General features: G+C 41.3%; 2 protein-coding genes across 3 annotated transcripts; both read right to left on the bottom strand.

Annotated features, from left to right (window-relative positions):
• Positions 1-2,829: 2,829 nt before the first annotated feature.
• Positions 2,830-5,573, bottom strand: polr2f (RNA polymerase II, I and III subunit F). The gene is made up of 5 exons (XM_082531877.1): positions 5,427-5,573; positions 5,163-5,232; positions 4,899-5,029; positions 3,539-3,610; positions 2,830-3,421 (listed from the first exon to the last, which is right to left on the bottom strand). The coding sequence occupies exons 1-5, from the start codon at positions 5,444-5,446 to the stop codon at positions 3,331-3,333; spliced, it is 384 nt and encodes a 127-aa protein (XP_082388003.1). The 5' UTR covers positions 5,447-5,573; the 3' UTR covers positions 2,830-3,330.
• Positions 5,574-6,517: 944 nt separating this feature from the next.
• Positions 6,518-15,328, bottom strand: LOC309705821 (MICAL-like protein 1). 2 transcript variants are annotated; one of them, XM_082531827.1, is made up of 15 exons: positions 14,280-15,328; positions 13,809-13,857; positions 13,572-13,713; positions 13,244-13,329; positions 13,017-13,159; positions 11,546-11,919; positions 11,355-11,400; positions 10,049-10,664; positions 9,798-9,920; positions 9,433-9,559; positions 9,239-9,329; positions 9,079-9,152; positions 7,193-7,307; positions 7,072-7,115; positions 6,518-6,900 (listed from the first exon to the last, which is right to left on the bottom strand). In XM_082531827.1, exons 1-15 carry the CDS (start codon positions 14,420-14,422, stop codon positions 6,776-6,778), a joined length of 2,298 nt encoding a protein of 765 aa, XP_082387953.1. In that variant the 5' UTR covers positions 14,423-15,328; the 3' UTR covers positions 6,518-6,775. The 2 variants fall into 2 exon arrangements, with proteins under 2 accessions (XP_082387953.1, XP_082387952.1); XM_082531826.1 differs by having other exon boundaries at positions 13,244-13,332; positions 14,280-15,327.
• Between the last annotated feature and the right edge of the window lie 1,181 nt (positions 15,329-16,509).

Here is a 16,509-nt window from a genome sequence, read left to right as displayed (position 1 = left end):
GGCCACTGGTAGAGGTAAGCTGGACACGGCTGATAGTGACGTGCATGTGGAGGGCGATGAATGAGACTGTGATGCAGCTACCTTCCTTTACATAAACTTAAAGTAATGCAGCCTCGGGGGGCAGGGTTGGTTATGCATGCATATTTCAGGTTCCTTATATTGTGTGTGTATGTGTGTGCGTGTTGTGGGTTAAGCCTGACTTTTAATTCCCTCTTTTTAATCGGCTGTGTGATACTTTGCAAAGACAAAGAGGGCCATTGAAAGGGATCTAGGGGGAGGAGGGAAACATGGGCAATGAGGGAGCGTACCCATAACTGCCTGGCCTGCCGCTTCAGCAGGATACAAAGGGACTCCTACACTCCATGCAGAGACCCAGCAACCCTCGCTATCTAAGCGTCCCCAACACTCACCCCATCCTAGTACAAAAAAAAAAAATCAGAAGCTGAAATGGGATTCAAATAATGAAAAGGAGAAGATATAGACAGAGTTATGGGATTTTGTGTCAAATGAATGTCAAAGCAGGTGTCAGACAGGTGACTGTTGAGATACTGCTCAAAAGGCTTCATTTGATTCTCGCAGGCAATGAAACGTTAGCTGAGCACATTCTGTTCATAATCTCCTTCGCCTGAGATGTGAAAGGAGGTGGCACGGTCCGCTCTGATGATCCATGAAAAAATAGAACAAAGGCTCTGTGCTGATACGACCAAACTGACAAACGCAAATGAAGAATCAGAGGAGAAACTCCAGAGTGCAGTAATAGATCAGCCTGTGATAATCCAATCTACTGATCAAGTATAAAAGAAATCAATTATAGAGAATCAAATGAAAGTTTGGGAGGGTGCAACAGGTGAAAGAAAGAGAGATGAGACTCAGTTGTGTTGCAGCTATGAGATGACCACTGCTGATCAAAGGAAGTAAAATGCAGTTCAATTTGTTAGTACAGGGTTGGACCTTCCTGAGATGTTCCTCTGAGATTCTGGTCCATGTTGACATGACAGCATCACACAGCTGCGGCAGATGTGTCAGCTGCACATCCATAATGTGAATCTCCTGTTTCACCACATCCAAACGAAGCTATACTGGATGGTGATCTGTTGACTGAGGAGGCCATTTAAGTACATATTTAACATGAAATTTCCCACTCGTGGGACTAATAAAGGTATCTTATAAACTCAGAAACCATCAAGATGATTTGAGCTTTTTGACATGGTATATTATCCTGTCATGATAACATGTCCAATCCTTTTATCTCCATCCACAAAGGAAAGGAAATGTTCAGCAACACTACTCAGGTAGGCTTAGTGCTCAAAGGGGCCTAAAAGCTGCAAAGAAAATAACCACCATGCGATTACATCACCTTTTTTAAATGTTCTTTTTATATTTTTTTTATTATATCAAATTCTGATCATCCAATCAGAATATCACAGGAGAAATCAGGAAACACTTTTTTATGAGCTGTGCAAATTGTAGCCTCAGTTTTCTTTTCTAAGTTGAGACTAGTGGCACAGGTGTGGTCTTCTGGTGTGCATTCAGACTTTAGTTGGTTAAGTGTTTTTTTAGCTTTTGCCACATTCCTCTCAGCTTGCCTCTCACCTCTGGCCATTCTCCTCTGTATCCCCTAGAGATGGGTGCGTGGGAAAATCCCAGCAGATCAACAGTTTCTGAAATACTCAGACCAGCCTGCCTAACGCCAACAACCACGCCTCACTCAAAGTCACTTACATCACCTTTCGTCCTCGTTCTGAAGCTGAGTTTGAACTCCAGCAGGTCATCTTCACCACATCTGCATGCCTGAATGCAATGAGTTGCTGCCATGTGATTGGCTGATTCAATATTTGTGATAATGAGCAGGTGAACAAGTGTACCTAATACAGTGGCCAGTCAGCGTATATCTAGGAAAGCAATAAGAGAAGTCATGTTGTAAAGGACTGAAAAACAAATCAGACAAATGACAAACAAATCAAGTAGGAGGTGGAAGTTCCTGATCCAGCGAAGGTCTCGGGAGATTGTAGTCATTCCCTCTGCTGGAGGCGACCTGATATTGGCCTCCCTGTGTTGGTGCTGGTGAGCATCACGAGCCACCCTCTCCAGCCCATGAAAGAAGCGCAGCATCACCCCGAGGCGCCGTCTCCTCCAATCAAAAGACTCATAGATTAAAGCAGTTTTTCACACATTTTACACATAATTACTAATACCAGCGCCAACTGGCTCCTGCCTGCTGATGCTCAGAGGTCACAGTGACCGACACGCCTTTGCTTTAAGTCGACTACAGAAGAAAAAAGACGAGTTTCTTCATCAGTTTTATTACCAGCTGCATTTTTTTTTTCCTTTCAAATCAGTTCTGTCTTTACATACATGTCACGGAGCTCCCACAAACACACACACAAGCAACATATAATCCGCTCGCCTATTTACTAGAGTATCATCACACACTGCCTCCTACAAGAAATCCTTTAATCTGCTTTCTCACAAACTTTCTCTCTGTCTTCCCGCATTCACTCGCCGTCTCTCTGCCCGGGCAACAACCCATTTCTCCTAAAACAATACACTGACTGTTTGGCTGCTTTGTGTTTATGGAGTGGGGCGGGGGGAGCCACACACACCATGCATCATGACTGTGACAATACTTCTCCGTGTAAACATCAACACCCACTGTCGGAAGTGAGGATTCTTACTGTTATCTATCGATCTACTACAGTAATGTGTGCATTTAGTGCTTGTTGCAGTAGGATTCCTAAGTCTTTATGACTTATGAACCCAGAGAGTGTAACTTCACCCTCATTGTAAACCTCTGTTTACATTTCATAGTGTAAGTAACATAAATCAAACTCTTTATACAAAAATCTTTATTTATAACAATAAAACTGTAATTTCACTACAATCACCTCTTTTCAAAAACACAAATACTTCATAATACAGGATTCCTTTATAAAACTTAAGTATTTGACTGAGATATATCTCCCCCTTGTGGCTCTTAGAAGCATTGCAGCCGCTAAAACAATTGAGTTCAGTGGGTACCAGATAAAAGAAAGACGAAAAATGAGCTGGGTTGTGATGAACACTAAACAAATAGTTAGAGGGGAAAACAATAAGTAAGTTCACAGGATTATGAACTATAAACAGCATACTAATTTGTTTTGCATTATTTTGAGTCTTTAAGTAGTCTTATGCAGTACACCTCATGTTTACAGTCACTGGAGAATTACAGCGACTGGATCTGGGAGTGGGCGTGAAGGAGACTCCTCCACTGGGTTTGTGTAAAACCAGTTAGGGTGGTGGCTGTGAAGCAGCTTAGGCTGATCTGTCAGCGTAGACTGCTTCATAAGATGTTTAATCAGTTATGATGAGCTCGTCGCAACCCCAGTCCTCGTAACTCCCATCGGGAAGGTACCTGCGGATGATGATGGGGATCTTTCTGCTCCTGTCAGTGAGGACAAAAAGACAGAGATACTGTTACAGTCACCTGCTCTTTAAATAATGTCACTCACACATGAAAAAGAGAAATGACAAAAAGTCATCAAAGAAAATTATGGCTTACTTTAGTTCTTTCATAGCTATCTGCAGCGGGTCTGTTTCTCCCTCCAGCTCCACCATAACTGGAGCACACATCCTGTTGGAGACAAGTCAGCAGGTAAACCACATCAGTACAGTGTTAGAGCCTTTTTTCAATGTTCAGTCTACAAACACCATGTTTTCTTCTTTTAGATAATTGAGGGTTAGTATTTAAGGAAGTCTGGATTAATCACTGACAGGTGGAAGTGCCTTAAGAGGAAGCAAGTAATTTTTGATTGTGCTTTACTTTGTGCCGCAGAGTTTCCTTTCTCTTTTTCAAAAATTGAAATGGTTTGTAGAAGGTAAATGAGAGGCATATACTAGAAATTAAGTTCAACATAGCTAGGTTTCCCTGCACTATCTGGCTTGACAAAACCTAAAACCCCAGTCAAAGATGACAGGTGTCATCACAGAACTGTTTTTGTTAACTCAGGCTCTTTGTGTGCTCACATATAAGAAAGGGGGCGTCTGACACGATGTTTGACTCTCCTTTAGCGCAGAATGGGTCGAGTGAGCATTAGAGACATTTTTAAGTTCTACAGGTAGCATTTACAAAACATCTCACTTCAGCAGAGAATCTATATCACATTTACAGGCTACTGGAAATAAAAATAAAAAAAATCAGTAAAGATGTGGCACTTCTGAATGATTTTAAACTAAAACTTTAACCACAACATGTTGCTGACCAGGTTGTGTATTTAGCAGAAGTTACTGTGGTGATCTGGCCAGGTCAAAGGAAAGCCATCTTTGTGACACTGAAAACGCTGGCTTTAGCCTCGTCTTACCTTGCTAACCCATTAATCTCACTAAGGTTAAGATCAGAAGGTGCTCACGTGAATCCAACTATCATCTGTAAAACATGAACTCTAATCACAGGTAAACTGATATTTCTGGTGCTAAATAATTTTATATTAACATGACATTAAGTGCACCAGCTTCACTCAATTATTCATAGTCCTTACCTTTGCTCCTACAAAAGACAAAGTAACACAATGTACTATACCAGAAAGTCAGATGCACTCAAATACTGCAGTACTCTTTTACATTACCTTTCAGCATAGTTCTATATTCAATGACAAAACTTGACAAAAGGACCAAAGAAGTGTGGACGAATATTTTCAACATCTCACTCTCACCGACTGTGGTGCCTTACGACCCACTCTGACAGTTATGAAATGCTTTGCTCTCATAAACACAAAAGTGGAAACTCCTATGTCAGGTTTTCTTGAATATCGGCAGACTCGTGTGGGAAACATAACCTCTGTATCAGTTGGACGTGGAACGTCAACACCTCCAGCATGATTAACCTTAAACCTAGCCGTAAATGACAATGAAGAAACACTCACGCTATCTGGAGGGCTCGTGTCCCCAGCACTCTGGCCCTCTCGTATTTGGTCATGTACGGAGTTGTGATCCTCTTCTGGTTTGCCTGCTGGCCCTCTCCCGCGGGCAGGATCTGCACGTTCTCCTGGTCATCCTATTCACCAGAAAACAACCGACAATAAACATGATACAAAGGCAGCGATCAGTAGTGCTAAAATAAAACTGACGACAAACAACAAAAGCAAAGCAGTGTCTGTGCTGTCCAGTTAAGAGAATCATCAACTTACGTCTTCCGCGTTTTCGAGATCATCTAATCCCTCATCCTCCTCGGCATCATCAAAATCTCCATCATCGAAGCTGCAAATTTGACACAAAGTTTTGTTTTTAAAAGACAATAAATAGATTCTAAAGACAGCAAATTGTCAATAAGTTTATACAGAGCACTTAGCAGTGTGGCTAACCGCGTTAGCTACAATGCTAGTTCGCGCCGAGTTATAATAAAGAAACAAGCATTTTAATATGAATTTCATCAAAGTGTCATCATTACTTACTTATCTTCGTTGTCGGACATGTTTTAACCTAAAATTTACGTAAAATATTACTCAAACCGTAGAAGAAAGTCAACACACTTTGTTGTTAACACGGACCCACATGAACGCTACGAAGCTTAAACTTCCGGTGGTTTGGTGCGCTGGAAAATATTCCGGATGAAAAACAGGAAAAGGAACTTTCTTTCCACTTGTACGCCAGTACAATTACATTTATTTATTGTTTTTAAATCCCCAAAAAACAAACAACAAAAAAAGTTGATTGTTGTAATTTAAATAAATAAATAAAATTCGCCATTTGTCGTACGAGCGGTATTTCTGTCTTTTTCTCTCTTTATTTTTTGCAGTCCTGTCAATGAGCCTGTAGCTTTTTATGACCCTTAATTTTACTGCGAAATAAAATACAACAGTATTAATACGGGAAAACATTCTTTTTGTTTGAAACTATGAGAAACAGATAATTTTCTTTGTTAACATAAATGCAGCTGCTGTCGTTCAGCACCACTGAACGACACAGGAAATCTTTCCTGCCTGTGGCCATCTCCCTGTACAACGCATCCACTTAACACACTGGTTACTGCTACAACTACACGTTTCTTTTCCAGCTATTTATTTATGAGTGACTTATGTATGTATATATTGTACTATTCTTAGTTAGCATATTGTCTATCTTGTCTTAATGTTGGTTTATGTTTATGTTGGTTTATAATGGAGCACAACAAAAAATAATTTCCCCCAGGGATCAATAAAGTATTCTGATTCTGATTAAATGCAATTTAACCTGGGTTTCGTTTAGACTTGACAGCCAACACGTTTTTCTCCCTTTTTCATTAATTTTCAGACGTCAAACAAACTTTCAGAATAAGATCTACTAGAACCACAAATTAAGACTCGTATTTTGAGTCACCAAGTATTTTCAGCCTCTGCTCTTTATTATTTTCCTTTTACTTAAAATCATAGTGAAGAAAAAAAAACACTGCAAAATTGAGAATGAACATAATCCTACATTACTGGTGTGTTAACAGGTACATTGTGCATGTATATTAAATATTTTTTGTCTGTTGTTTTGAATTCAAATGCACTACAGACAGTACTTAACACATGAGATTTATTGCACACTTAAAAAAAACCCACGAGTATGTGATCATACAATACCATAAAAAATAAGATGATGATAATTTTTAGAGTGAAAAAACACATTAATAATAATGCATATATCGTGCCAACTGAGAACAATACAAATTGTTTGGTGATGTTACTGAGCTGGGCTTTAACACATAATTAGTAAGCATGTACTTAATAAGTGCATATTTCATACTGTTCACACATGAACAATGAGAGCTTCTGACACTTCAACTCTTTTTATCCACAGAGTTCTTCGTGCTTTCTTCTTTGTGGTTCAGGATTTTTAGTACTTTTGTAGGCTTGAAATCTTTTTTGGGCTTCCTTAGCTCTTTTAATCCTTCTTTCTGGAAGTCTGAGAAGAGACGAAAGAGCAGCAAAACAAACATTAAGCAGTAAGCAAACATTGACATAGAGCATTATTTGTGATCCAACGAATCAGTTTCTTTCTGCCTTCGTCATACAGGCAAAACAGAAGATACAAAACAGTACCAAAGAGCTTTTATTAGAAGGCTCGTTATCTTACCTTTGTTCATTACATCTTCCCAAAGCACGTTATTTTCTCTCTCCCTAATCAGAAAAACAAAGTTGCACTCAGATAAAATGTACAAATGCAAAAGCATAATTGATTTTTTTTCCTTAAGTACCTCTGTCTGTCCTGATCCAGGCAGCTGATGATGTGGTTCCTCTGTTCAATGATGGTGACCAGCTCATCCATCAGCTTCTTCTCTTTATCTCGATCCTCCTGACTCCAGTTCTTGTCTGTGTGTGCAGATGATGACAATGAAAGTTCAACACAATGAGATTTCATTTAACAAATCAGCGATCTCCATTGGATTCCACTGATAGGATAGCAACAATATTCTTATAGAAACATTAATTCATTTCAGTGCCTTTTAAGAGTCAACTCAGAGCCTTCTTGTAGTGTTTCTTGTTCTTGTTGCACCATTTAGAATCAAAAAGCATGTCAGGATCCAGTGTTACTTACCAGTCTGTGAATGGCAAAAGTATGTGACCCTCTAAGATTAACTGGTAATTCAAATATGTGATTAGAAACAAGTGTTTTCAGTGACAGACGTAACAGTCAAGTGTGAGCTGGTGTTTCTGTTTCTCATCAGGCTTGAAAAGTTCACAAAACCATCTCTAAACTGTTTGGACTTCCACTAGTCTAGACTTACAGTAGCGAGTTTTCAAATGGAGGAAATGCTGGAGCATTGTTACCCTCCACAGCAGTGGGTGTGTTGTAGCGCGGGAGGTCACAGAGGAACAAAGGTTAGTGAAATCTCAGACTCTGTTCCCTCACAGTGGCCAAAACTAGATCACTTTCCCAAACCAATAAATGACCAAGTCTATTACTATGTCACGTTTGTTTAACTGGGTCTTCTTTCCTTCTTTTAGGATCATCATCTATTCTTCTTTCCAGCTGCTCCCTTTAGCACCGCAGTGTCTCATCTGCCTCATTAACACTCTGCATTTCTTCCTTCACTACACCCATGAATTTTGTCTGTGGTCTTCTTCTTAGACCATCAGTCTTTGTCCTCTCTGTGGAAAAACAAAGTGCTCCTCAACACCACAAAAACTAAGGAAATAATGGACTTCTGGAGAAACAGACCCTTAGCCTATCACATCAGCAGGGACTGTGTAGTGACTGAAGTTTCTGCGCCTGCATCTGGATGATGATTTAACCTGGAAAACCTACACAACTGTGCTGATCAAGACGGCACAGTGGCGACTTCACTCCCTGAGGTTTCCTGAAAAACAATTCCCTAGCCAAGGAGCTTAAAGTGTACAGGCGGAACTGTTTCCTGGTGTGGTTTGCAAGCTGCGCTGCTCAGGAAACACTCCAGAGGGTCATCAGCGCAGCACGGAAAATCACCGGCTGTGCTCCTCTCTCTAGGACCTCTACAGGTCCTGGTGCCACAGTAAAGCCCACAGTATCCTGATGGGCACATCACACATCCTGGCTGTTACCCTCAGGGAGGCGGTGCAGTTGGAACAAGGCAAACAGACTTGAAAAACAGCACATCTCCCAGAACTAATAAATGAACACTGAAGAGTTTGCCTCCTTTCACTAACCCGTGCAACCAGTATTCACAGCTGTGAACAACAGTGCAATAATAATGACACACACAGACATACATACACATTCAAACACACACTGATTGAGATAGTTAGATTGCCTTCTGTGCACTAAATAGGACTGCATACAATTTCACTGTACTTTTCTTACATGATCATAAAGATTCTACACGTCTAAACCCTCTAACTATGTCTCTGAACCGTGTCGCAGCAGGTCTCGGCTTGTAAACATTCCTTTTCACCCTTTCAGCCATGCTGTCACAAATCACCCCTGACACGCAAAAGTCTGATGGCAGTTATGTCAACTTTCTGCTAAAGACCTTTCATCACGCCTACAGAACCTTGGATAAAAGAATATTGATCCCTGAATTATTTACAGATCAGTAATTCCCGTTAATGTCAAATACAGTGGGTGATAAAAGTGACTGAACAATGCACAGAGCTACATACTAACCCGGTTTATTAAAGAGACACCGGAGGTCGTACTCCACGTCGGTCTGCCTGTCCTCCAGCTTTTTCTGCTTTGTCCTGAGAAATAAAAATTACACATGTGTTTACGATGCTCAGAAAACACGGAAAAAAAAGAAAAGCCGCACAAGTGAAAAAACGCTTACAGATGAACCAGCTCCGTGTCGTGGCACATCAGAACATGCCGCTCGTGGATAAGACAGAACCACTCCATTAGCATTTGTTCCTCCTGTTTATCTGAAATAAAAAAGCAGGAAGTGTCAATGTAATGGTATTTACACAAAGCGGCTTCACAATATTGAGAATTTTGTGCCAATAAATTATTTTATTTAGTACGAACCATTTTTGCAGCCTCTCAGGTTCCTCTCCAGTTCCACTCCTTTTCCCTCCAGTGTCTCCAGATGTTGATCCACTTCTCTCATCTGCACCTGCAGCTCTTCTGGGGAAGTGCACTGATCTGTCTGCACCTGTCAAGCAACAAATATCACCAAAACTGAAGACTTCAAAAAAAGAAATAATTTCTTAAATAAATCACACACCAAAAAAAGTGACTAAACCTTGTTATTCTGGGTAAACTACTCAGTTTGCTCAAAACGTCTCATCTTAATGATGAGTCTGCATCTACATGACACAAAGGCACATCTAGAAATGACTCCGAATTAGATTTTGTGGCCTTTGAGTTTGTTTTAAATCCAGCTGTTGTACCTTTCTCTTGATGAGTGGGAATCCATGGCCAGGTGCGGGGCCCCGACAAGGCGAGAGGTCCTGAACGGTATTTGATTTGGATAATGTGGGTCTTTGAGCCTTAGGATCGTTTTCACAGGAAGGCTGAAAATAAAAAAATATATATAATATGGAAAACTGTAAGAAACGCCATATGAGACTGTCCTCTGGTAGAACGTGAAACGCGCATTAATGTTTGGCCTTTATTGGTTAACTCTGATCTCTTGTCGTACCTTACTTCGCCACGATGTGGCAGCTTCATCCGTCTGTGTTTCACCGACAGGTGCAGAACGAGGGTCAGACGCAATGGCTGGCACAGAAAGACTTCTGGGTAAAATGCGACTCTGTCTTGATGCAGGAATGGGACGCGGACCTGCTGCTTCTGTCACATCTGACGGAGCAATCTGACCGCCATCTCCACCTCTTTCACCACAAGGTCTCTCTATGTTAGTATCTGCAGTCAATTCTTTTACTGGGTCAGGTTCTGCAACGTCAACACGCCCTCTGAGATCCGGGCTCTTCTGTGGGAGAGCTTTTTTTTCTTCAGCCTCCTGCGATGCCAAGGTGCTGCACTCTGATTGGGTAGCTCCCAAAAAAGGCTTATTTTGGTCTTCAGATTCAGATTTAGCAACCTCGCTTTGAGAGTCGTCCTCCTGCACATCTTCAAAAGGATTTGGAGCAGGAACTTTGGGTCTTTTGGACGACCCATCTAAGTTAGAAGCAGATTTGGATCGAAAAGTGGGAAGTGGAGGTGGAGCTGGAGGCAGCTGTGTCCAAGGTCCCGGATGCACGAGGGCCATCCATGGATGGCTGCTTTTCATTTTAGATCTAGCGCTGACTGGGCTGGTGCTATAGAGTATTGGAATATAAAAACACATTGAAGAAAGTCAGTTATTAAGACCTTATCTCTTGTTCCATTTTATGAATGGGCATTTTCTTTTATTTATTTGAATTCCACCACAGAAACTTTGCACCTATATTTCAAAACACACGATGTGCTGTTAAGTCTGTTGACTTTGGCCACAAAGGGAAGAAAACATCTGATTCAAATTTGGCCCATCTCCCCTTCAAGGTCATCTGTTCAAGCCTCTCTATTGTAGTTGTTTTTAGATCCTAAGCCAAGCGTGTCTGTGATGTCAGAACATACCTCAAACCTGTGTAGAGCCGGAACATCAACGTTTTTGTGAGACTGACACGTTTCAGACGGATTTGTGCATTGAGAATTTGTAACCCAGGATCAAATCCAGGTCAGTGCAAACTTTTACTAATGTGGCCACACTAACGCTCACTGCTCGCTCAATTTAGCCTCCTGGAACTTCCTCTTCTTTCCCAAAATGCTAAAGAGCTCCAAGGTAAGAACCTTGAAAAGCACCCTGGCCAATATTAAATCAGGTCTGGGTTCATATTTTTATTGGCAAATGTGACAATTCGTTTTTCAGCATTTAATAAATAATTAGATACAAATCAGAAAAGATGCATGAGAAAAGACAAGTGCGTGCCAAAAGGAAGCGATGAACAGGTTGTTTTTGTCACACTTACCCTTGAGGCGGACTGGCTGCACATTTGCTTGGACTGGATAAACCACCTGCAGAGAGAAAGAGTGAGGAAAACAAAACACATAATGATTATGTCTTAACAGAGAAACAGATGTAAGACCAGAATACACGCAGAAAGCAGGAATGTAATAATTACGACTGAACAGCTACAAGAAAACAAGTGTGCCCGTTTACCTGCAGCAGGGGAGCTATTTACAGTCTGTGAACTTCTGATCCTGGCTGCAGGAACAGGGCCTACAGAAATCCGCCTTGGTGCTGGAACAGGACGAGTCCTTCCATCTATCCTTTCTGTCCCGCCTGTTTCTGCTGTCTTGCAACTCAGTGTGTCCTGTGACTCGGTTTTCTTTGTGTAGTTAGGGACGCTGGTGATAGGCTGTCCACCCAGAGAATAACAAACTGTCTGAAGTTTACTTTGAGATCCAGTTTGCCTGCTGACGTCGACGTGAGTACCTTTACTGTTTGTCGCATGGTAAGCGCAGATCAAGGAGCCAGCGTCACTTCCCTGCGTGTAAGACTGTGGTAAAAGAGTTGCATGGCACACTTTGCACCTGAAATACAAAAGAGAAATCTAAATCTACCAGATCTACTGAATCAAGAGTGTCAAATATGATCAGATATTACTGTATTACAGTACTTTTCAGAAGAATTGAGCCTGATCTCATTTCTTCATATTTTGCTAGGAAAGTGGGAAACAGGCAGTGAGATTTATTGGAACATGCAAACAGGAATAGTGCTCCAGGCTTTCTCAAGGACATTCAAAGCTCTTCTTTTGTTCAGTTCTCTGTCAAGATGATCCTGCACTGCTTCAATAATGTTGAGGTCCAGGCTCTGGGAGGCCAATCCATGACTGTTAGTGTTCTATTGTTTGTTTTTCTATCCTTCCTTAAGAATGGCTTTTTGACAGATACTCGTCCACCGAGACCATTTGTGATGAAGCTTTACGGAGCATTAGATGGAGCAACTGAAGGTCCAAAAGTATGTCTCAGATCCTGTTTCAGGTGGATGGATTTTTTCCCCATTTCTGAAGTCCATGGCTTTTAGATACTTTTCATACTGTAGATAGTTTATTGGGTCTTTAATGTATTTTTTATGTCACACACCTGTCCAGTTTCCTCAAACCTACTGCACACCATGCCGAGATATGTCTAGTTTTCAACTAATAACTCTTTCTAAACTGTGCAAAAATACTATTTCATGCCTGCAAACTTTTCTATCTCTGGCATTTTGTTGTTGTTGGTAGATTCAGCTAAATAAATGGGAAATAATGACGTACCTTTGCCACAGGATGCTAGTAACAAAGTGCCTAAATATACAATTTAAAACTGGTTCTTCACCAAGTAGTGTGTGATGCGCAAACACAACACTGTTTCATCCGTTAATTTGGGTGGAGTTTTTATGCTGGAATGACTCATAGGCCAGTGTTGAGCAGTTTAACCATGAAATTAAAAAAAACAAAAAAGAAAAACAGCTACAAGGACTTTACTAAAAATGAGCGAAAAAGCAGCCAATGACCAAAGAAACTGAAAAACTATTGCTCAAGACCACTTTTAAAAAGTGACAAGAAATTCTGGCTCCATGGAAACAAAATATAAAGAAACCTCGAGGTGGCTTAACACTTTTGCACAGCATTGTGACCTTCTGTTACCTGAAACAGCTGCGGTGGTAAACTTTTCCATCTATTAAATGCCTCTGTATTAGGTGCACGGGCTTCAAACACAAACTGCACACAGTCTGCGGCCTCGCATCAGAAACATTTTCCTCTCGACTGGTTTTGCTGTCAGTCAAGCTCTGAAAACAGAAGAGAAACCAGTCGCTCAAGTGACAACCACAGAGATGACTAAATCAGAACCAAAATAGCCTGTGAACATTCACCTTCATGCTCTTTGGATGATGGTAAGTTTTGCTCTTCGAGAGGCTGTGTGAGGAAGTGCCGTGCGATGACCACAATTTGGCAGGACCTGCTGTAAAGTCAAGATAAGACATGCAAATCACCGTGCATGCACTGTTTCTTTGAGGACGGGCCAGTCTGATTTCATTCACCTGACCTGAAGAGTGAGGGATAACACTGCATCCAAAATATTAATTCAACTGTATATGTTTGAGCAGGACAGCAAACCTCAGCCTGAAAATTTATGCTAGCATCTATAAAAACAACAACATAAAATTAAGGGCTACAACAGGCAGATTATCTTAAACGCACCCGAAGACTTCCCATTGAAGAAGCAGTAGTACTGAGCAAGGTAGGAGATGACGCTTAAACGATCGGGCGCCTTGGTGGAAATCATATCCTTCGGATGCAGGAAGGCAGGGATACCCAGCTTTGTTTCTGCTATCTCAAACGCCTGCAGGCCCACAGGCGAGAAACAGGGAATGAAAGTGAATAAACCGAAACAAAGATGCGGGATGCTTTCGTTCTTGTTTCCAATCAGAAACTCACCAGCTTGTTATTTTCATAAGCATTATCTTTGGAGAGGGACCTGAAGTCTCTGGAGTAAAGTGAAGAAATTGGAGAGATTCAATTAAAAACAAAACAAACAAACAAACAAAAAAAAACCCCAAAAACAATAAATGAGCGACAAAGTTGATGATTAACTACATAATGAACTTTTCTAAATACAATAGAAGCAAAAAGCATTAAAAGATCAGAGATGAGATGATTCCAGAGGAGTGGTTCAGTGTCAAATAAACCAAATTAACCGATTTCAGGCCAATGAGACTGGACAAAAAAAGGGTTAAAAAGAGATGCAGATTAGCAAAATGACAGCAGATTAACCAAAGTGCACACGAGCCCCTCTGTTTCTGATTAAACAGAAACAGATAGGGGTAAACTGGAGTTAGAAAGTCAGAAGCAAGGCACACTTCACTCCGCACAGCCATGACAGCTCTGTTAACATATGGCATTACTCACATGAGGTCAGGGCGGTGTTTGTGGATGATAGCACAGAACGCAAGTCCATCTGTGAATGAGGTTGACATGTTAGTTATTTCCACGTCGGGATAAGTGGCGCATGTGACGCGGCACCACTCCAGCAAAACTCTCGGTGATGCCATTTCTCGTGCAACTTTTCACAAGTGGGCAGGGAGCAGAACATGGCACCGTGTCAGAGTCGGAGAGATCAGATACAAGTGGTGCAGGCCTGGCTTTTTTTTTTTCGGAGGAAACAGGAAGCAAAGCATCTACCTTTGCAACTATTTCTCTGCGGCCAGACTTGCACGTCGTGGTGGCGAAGCAGCAAGAGCAGGAAGGAAGGAAGTTTATGTTTTCCCCCCCTTTCGTGTTGTTTTTGTCAAATATAAACAAAGGCAAGTAAAGCGACCGCGCATTGCTCCAGCGTTTCAAACCACGACCACAAGTCTCCTACTCGTTTCAGCTCGATGCTATTTCCTCCACCGCAAAGATGCACCGAGCCCCTGAAGTGAAGCGAACTGTTAGAGAAACACTGCCAGACCTCTGGTCTGTTACACGGGGCTGATATTTTAAACTTAGTCCAGTTATTAGCTCTGCAGTTGTGCTCCACAATCTATGAAATGCCTAATAGCTGCCACTGGAGGGAGACACAGAGCTGTTCTTGCCGCCACTCTATAATTAGGAAGAAAAGGTTTGTAATTATAAGTTTATTGTCCGGGTGCAAACTTGACAGAACGATTCAAAAATGGCCGTGCCTCTTTTTGCTTATTCCAATCCACTTTTACTACTTTCCCCGCCCCAATTTTTTTATGGAAGAGAAGCTTTCCTTAGTCTCGGACCACAAATAGATACTCAGTCACATGAGTTGGTATTGTTGAAAAAAAGAAAGTAAGAGGAAAAGTGTGTAAACCTAACGTAAATAAATAAATAAACATCTAAGTGAAAGGTTAGGCTTATTTTTTTTAATGCTTTGGTTTGAGGGAACGCAACTTCCGGTATGTTCTTCACACGAGCTCTTTGTCCTATGAAAATTACTTTACTAGAAAGGTTCGTATTCAAATTATAAAAAATATTTTAAAATACTTTGATACAATCTATTATGCAAATAGACTTTGTAATTTCATTCAGAAATAAAGTGAAAATTTAAATTTATTGTGTTTGAACGGACGTTTTGATGTGAAATAGAGCAATATTTTAATATATGAATTATTTGATAAACAGTGGGGCAAAAAAGTATTTAGTCAGCCACCGATTGTGCAAGTTCCCCCACTTAAAATGATGACAGAGGTCAGTAATTTGCACCAGAGGTACACTTCAACTGTGAGAGACAGAATGTGAAAAAAAAAAATCCATGAATCCACATGGTAGGATTTGTAAATTATTTATTCGTAAATCAGGGTGGAAAATAAGTATTTGGTCACCTCAAACAAGGAAAATCTCTGGCTCTCACAGACCTGTAACGTCTTCTGTATGAAGCTTTTCTGTCCCCCACTCGTTACCTGTATGAATGGCACCTGTTTGAACTCATCATCTGTATAAAAGACACCTGTCCACAGCCTCAAACAGTCAGACTCCAAACGCCGCCATGGCCAAGACCAAAGAGCTTTCGAAGGACACCAGGAAAAGTATTGTAGACCTGCACCAGACTGGGAAGAGTGAATCTACAATAGGCAAGCAGCTTGGTGTGAAAAACCAACTGTGGGAGCAATCATCAGAAAATGGAAGACATACAAGACCACTGATAATCTTCCTCGATCTGGGGCTCCACGCAAGATCTCATCCCGTGGGGTCAAAATGATCATGAGAACGGTGAGCAAAGATCCCAGAACCACACGGGGGGACCTGGTGAATGACCTGCAGAGAGCTGGGACCAAAGTAACAAAGGTCACCATCAGTAACACACTACAACGGCAGGGAATCAAATCCCGCAGTGCCAGACGTGTTCCGCTGCTGAAGCCAGTGCATGTCCAGGCCCGTCTGAAGTTTGCCAGAGAGCACATGGATGATACAGCAGAGGATTGGGAGAATGTCATGTGGTCAGATGAAACCAAAGTAGAACTTTTTGGTATAAACTCAACTCGTCGTGTTTGGAGGACGAAGAATACTGAGTTGCATCCCAAGAACACCATACCTACTGTGAAGCATGGGGGTGGAAACATCATGCTATGGGGCTGTTTTTCTGCCAAGGGGACAGGACGACTGATCCGTGTTAAGGACAGAATGAATGGGG

This window comes from Aulonocara stuartgranti (genome assembly GCF_965226115.1).
Source record: "Aulonocara stuartgranti genome assembly, chromosome: 4".
In the NCBI taxonomy this organism is placed as follows: domain Eukaryota; kingdom Metazoa; phylum Chordata; class Actinopteri; order Cichliformes; family Cichlidae; genus Aulonocara; species Aulonocara stuartgranti.
The sequence above is the reverse complement of the archived record's forward strand: the minus strand, read 5'-3'. Positions and strand labels throughout refer to the sequence as shown.

Bases quoted from the DNA above. Each gene is read 5' to 3' on its own strand.
- LOC309705821 (XM_082531826.1), bottom strand. From the start codon at position 14,422: ATGGCATCACCGAGAGTTTTGCTGGAGTGGTGCCGCGTCACATGCGCC. The intron at 11,920-13,016 runs GTAACAGAAGGT...TTTGTATTTCAG, and splicing joins TACCACCGCAGCTGTTTCAG to GTGCAAAGTGTGCCATGCAA. The intron at 7,308-9,078 runs GTTAGTATGTAG...CTGCACACACAG, and splicing joins GTGTCTCTTTAATAAACCGG to ACAAGAACTGGAGTCAGGAG.
- polr2f (XM_082531877.1), bottom strand. From the start codon at position 5,446: ATGTCCGACAACGAAGATAA. The intron at 3,611-4,898 runs GTGAGTGTTTCT...TGTCTCCAACAG, and splicing joins ACACGAGCCCTCCAGATAGC to GATGTGTGCTCCAGTTATGG. The intron at 3,422-3,538 runs GTAAGCCATAAT...CCTCACTGACAG, and splicing joins ATAGCTATGAAAGAACTAAA to GAGCAGAAAGATCCCCATCA.